Below are 3,874 nucleotides of genomic sequence, written 5' to 3' on the forward strand. Positions count from 1 at the left end.
TCGCCCCCTGGTGGACACTAGAGAGAATGCAGCTTTAACACACTTTGGCTTTGTCTCTCCTCAGGCGCACCTGGCTGATGATCACCTTTAGCCTGTCCTCTCTGCTGATAGCCAGCCTGCTGCTTCACCTGGTTCGGGCGTGTCGCGGCCCGGCGGCCACTCGCTCCGCTGAACGTCGAGACTTCTCTTACGTCCCGTTGAACCGCATCAACGGAGGAGCGGACGCAGGCGGCGGGAAATCCGGTTTTGCGTCAGACGACTCGGACTCTCAGGATGAAATCTGGTCCCCGGGGTCGTAGATGTCTGGAGGGCCGACGGGGGACGAGAGAGGCTCGGTTTAAACTGCTAATCTTGTCAGAAAACGACAATCTGGCTGGAAGGAAAAGGAAGCTTAACTGACATCAAACTGTTTCTGGCAGCCGGTCAGATGTTTGCCCCCACAGCTCCAGGTAGGACGAGCTTTCCCACTGTTGAAATGTTTAATGCTGAAGTGAGACTTGTTGTCCAGCTATCTTTGGGCTTCATCGGGTGTTTTCTGGTTAATCACCATGAACCCTAAAAAGAATGCCGTCATCCTTCTCACAGAAGTAGCGAGTGAGACCAATAGCGACATCACAATCAGTAATTAAATATCCACCATCATTCCGTTAGAGACGGTGAAAGAAATCTTCTATCAGAAAGATTATAGTTCAGCCTGGTTAATGGACCTTATAGCTGCATTTTGGGACCTTTATAGATATGATAAGTATATTTAGTTGGTTTTTGTGTCAACAAAAGTAAATGTCTCGCTCAAAACTACTCAAAAAGACCAACAATATCCATGTAAGTGTGCACAATATTCAGAATATTTTCACCTTTTTGCCTGAACTAAAGCTGTTATTCAGCTTAAAACATTCTAAATCTAGCGTTCTCTCAGCTGACATTGATTATTGCAGCAGAGCGTTTCTTTGCTGCCGTGTTCTGAGAGGTTACGTTACTGTTGTTGTGAGTCTGGTGACTTTGAAGAGAGAATATTTCCTCGTGCTGGTTCTCTAAACTCCATCTACACTTTAAAACACCACCGCTATCTCTTCAGAGAGGCTTAAGATAATAGTCCGTACACTTATTTAATTCCTTATACAGCTTATTATGTAATTCTCTATGAGTGCCACTGATTCACCTAAATGATAGAAACCAGCTCCATGGTGCCGGTTCTCCAGGCTCGCCAGTGTTAAGCTCAGTTTAGAGTTAGACTGGGTTCAACTTCAAGATGACACTTTGAACTTTGAACTCCTCCCACGAAAACAAACTGTTACTGAGTTGTTGTTTCTTATCAACACGAGGATTTTTAAGATGTTTAGTCAGAATGCACTGAGCTCCATCTGAGGTTAATGTGCTCGTTCATATCAGAGACAATACTTAAGAAGCACAACTGTCTTCAAGATGCCACCAATGTTTGATTCAAACTTTATCAAGATTTCTTACTGCATGAATGAAATGTCACCAAACTTCCTGTTTGTTCCTGTTTTAAACATAAATAAATGTATTGTTTGACCACTAAAATATGAATCCATCCTTTTGTTATTTTAGGTGTCTTGCTTTTTAAACTCTTGTCATAGAAACAGATGTTTCGGCTGCGAGGGAATCCATTTTGATTAACTGCCACTTTTACAATTTAAAATTCAAAAAACTTAAGTCTGGTGCCATCTTATTCTTTTTTTTTTACCCGTAGATCCTCGTGATGTGTGGGTGGGGGATTGCTTACTTAGCATGTCAGCATGCTAACAGGTGTCATGCTAACATGTTAGCAGTTAGCATGTTAGCCGAGACAAGACCAAGACAAGACCAACAATTTGAGACGTTAAGACCGAGACTTTGGAGAGTATCGAGACCGAGACTTTGGAGAGTATCGAGACCGAGACTTTGGAGAGTATCGAGACCGAGTCAAGACCATGACTTTGCTGTATTTTATTGTGATTTATTGCTTCAATCGACTACATTTACCATCAACGAGTGATTGAACATCCAGATAAACGGTGTGAAGACTCATTGATCAGGAGGATGTTTTTAAATGAGCTTCCAAACAAACATCTCTGAGGGCGATGCAACAGCTGAAGAATCGGGTCAGCTGTTACTCCTTCTGTTTCTTCTTCTTTGAAACACCGACGTTTGCATGACGAAAACCTGTCGGGAAACATTCTCTCTGAACAAAAACAGTGTGTGTGTCTGTGAGATGATGTCAGATGATGCGACAACAATAAGCTGATGACTCTAATGATGGTGACGTTCTTCTTCTCTGGTGTTTGCATGAACAAATAGCTGAAGGAGACTTTATGTTATCTGGTTTACTCACATGAAGTAAAACTCTGAGGGGCTCATTTCTCTGCAGAATGAGTACTTTTACTTTTTAAAGTACATTTTGCTGCAGCACTTTTACTCGTAACAGAGTATTTTTTACTTCAGTTGTGCTGCCGGTTATTTACGGTGGTTTGACTGTCTCCCCCCCCCACACACACACACACACACACACATTCCATGAAGAAGACCCGCCCTTCTCTGCCTCTGATTGGTTAATGCTCGTTTTCTTCTTCTCTGGTTTCGTTCAGTTTATTTCTGATGAAGTTTGTTGATGATGTGGATGTTTTCATAAGTTAATCAGCCTTCATGTCCGGATTACGGGAGAGAAATCTTTTTTTTTTTAATGTTGCGTTGCTCGTTGCCTTCGTGGATTAATAAGATGACTGATGTGGTGTCATAATTAACCTTAATGTCACTAAATGTTTCTAAAGCATGAAAGAGCATTCTGCCTCTCTGCTCTATGGAACTCAGTTTCAAACACTTTAAAACTCCTGAAAATAAAAATACGTCACGGCTAAAGACATTTAAATAAAGAGAGAGACAATGCACCATTATGTGTTTATTTGTTTCTCATTTAATAATATTATATATTTTCATGATTTTTAAAGGGTAGATGTGTGTTTTCTTTCTTCCAGACTGCTGACTCACTTTCTTCCTCACCTTATTTCTGATGAGTAAGGAAACCGGCTGTGTTTCTATGACTTCCCCTCTGTTTATTAACTGAAGTCAGGAGGTCACGGACGGGGCGGTGAGAGCCAATGGGCTGCCGGCTCTCTGCGCTTTGTCCCGCCTCCCGACTCCAGCTGATGTAACTCAGCAGGAGGATGTCGCTCTGCAGAAACTCAGCAGAGTTTCCTCACAGCTTGTGTTTCATGTCAGTTTCATGTTTTGTTTGTTTCTCCTCGGTGTTCTTGCTATTATATTTGTGTTCATGGTAAAAAATGACACGTTGAAGCTTTTTGTGAGTTAAAAAACCTGTGAAACACTTTGAGTTTCCTCGTGGAGCAGCTTGACTTCAGTTGACAGACAAACAGGTTTTTAAAGAGACTATCTCCTCTGACAGTTCCCGGATCACTTAATTAAACACCAGCAACAAAACAAAAAGCGCATTCCTGTCGAGTTTGCAGCAGTAAGAATGTAAACGGCAGCAACAAAAGTCACTCTCTTGTATGTTCAGTCAACAGCTCCATGTTTCCTCTTTTTATGCTTCCAGACGTTTAGAAGCCGTTTGCACAGATTTCTGCATCACAGATTTCTTTTTGGAGCTTTTAAAACCGGAACACAAACACTTTACACAAAGTCAGAAGAAAACTATTCATGTGAATGTGTTTTAATGGTGTCTGACTGAAGCTCATCTGACTCACATATTGTGTCCGACTCTACAAGACTGCAGCTGATTTATCGCTTTAAGATGATTGACTGACTAACCCATCGATTACAGATTGTTTTCATTAGTAATTCATTGGTTTTAATCAAGAACAGGAACAAACGTGTGTGTGTGTGTGTGTGTGTGTGTGTGTGTGTGTGTGTGTGTGTG

At 41.7% G+C, this 3,874-nt stretch overlaps 1 protein-coding gene across 2 annotated transcripts in view; it reads left to right on the forward strand.

Moving 5' to 3' along the window:
• Window positions 1-3,867, forward strand: part of LOC116399846 (N-acetylglucosamine-1-phosphodiester alpha-N-acetylglucosaminidase-like) — a 14,580-nt gene extending 10,713 nt beyond the window's left edge. Inside the window, exons 12-13 of one of the 2 annotated variants that reach the window (XR_004213864.1) lie at window positions 65-449; window positions 2,973-3,867. Coding sequence is in view for 1 of the 2 variants with exons in the window: in XM_031877276.1 (XP_031733136.1) it covers window positions 65-299 (235 nt within the window). In the remaining variant the exon portion in view is untranslated. Of the gene's footprint in view, window positions 1-64; window positions 1,543-2,972 lie in introns of those variants that run through there. The other variant, XM_031877276.1, reaches the window with a different exon arrangement.
• Window positions 3,868-3,874: the final 7 nt, after the last annotated feature.

The sequence above is a fragment of the Anarrhichthys ocellatus genome, unplaced genomic scaffold (genome assembly GCF_004355925.1).
Source record: "Anarrhichthys ocellatus isolate YVR2014 unplaced genomic scaffold, GSC_Weel_1.0 scaffold132, whole genome shotgun sequence".
In the NCBI taxonomy this organism is placed as follows: domain Eukaryota; kingdom Metazoa; phylum Chordata; class Actinopteri; order Perciformes; family Anarhichadidae; genus Anarrhichthys; species Anarrhichthys ocellatus.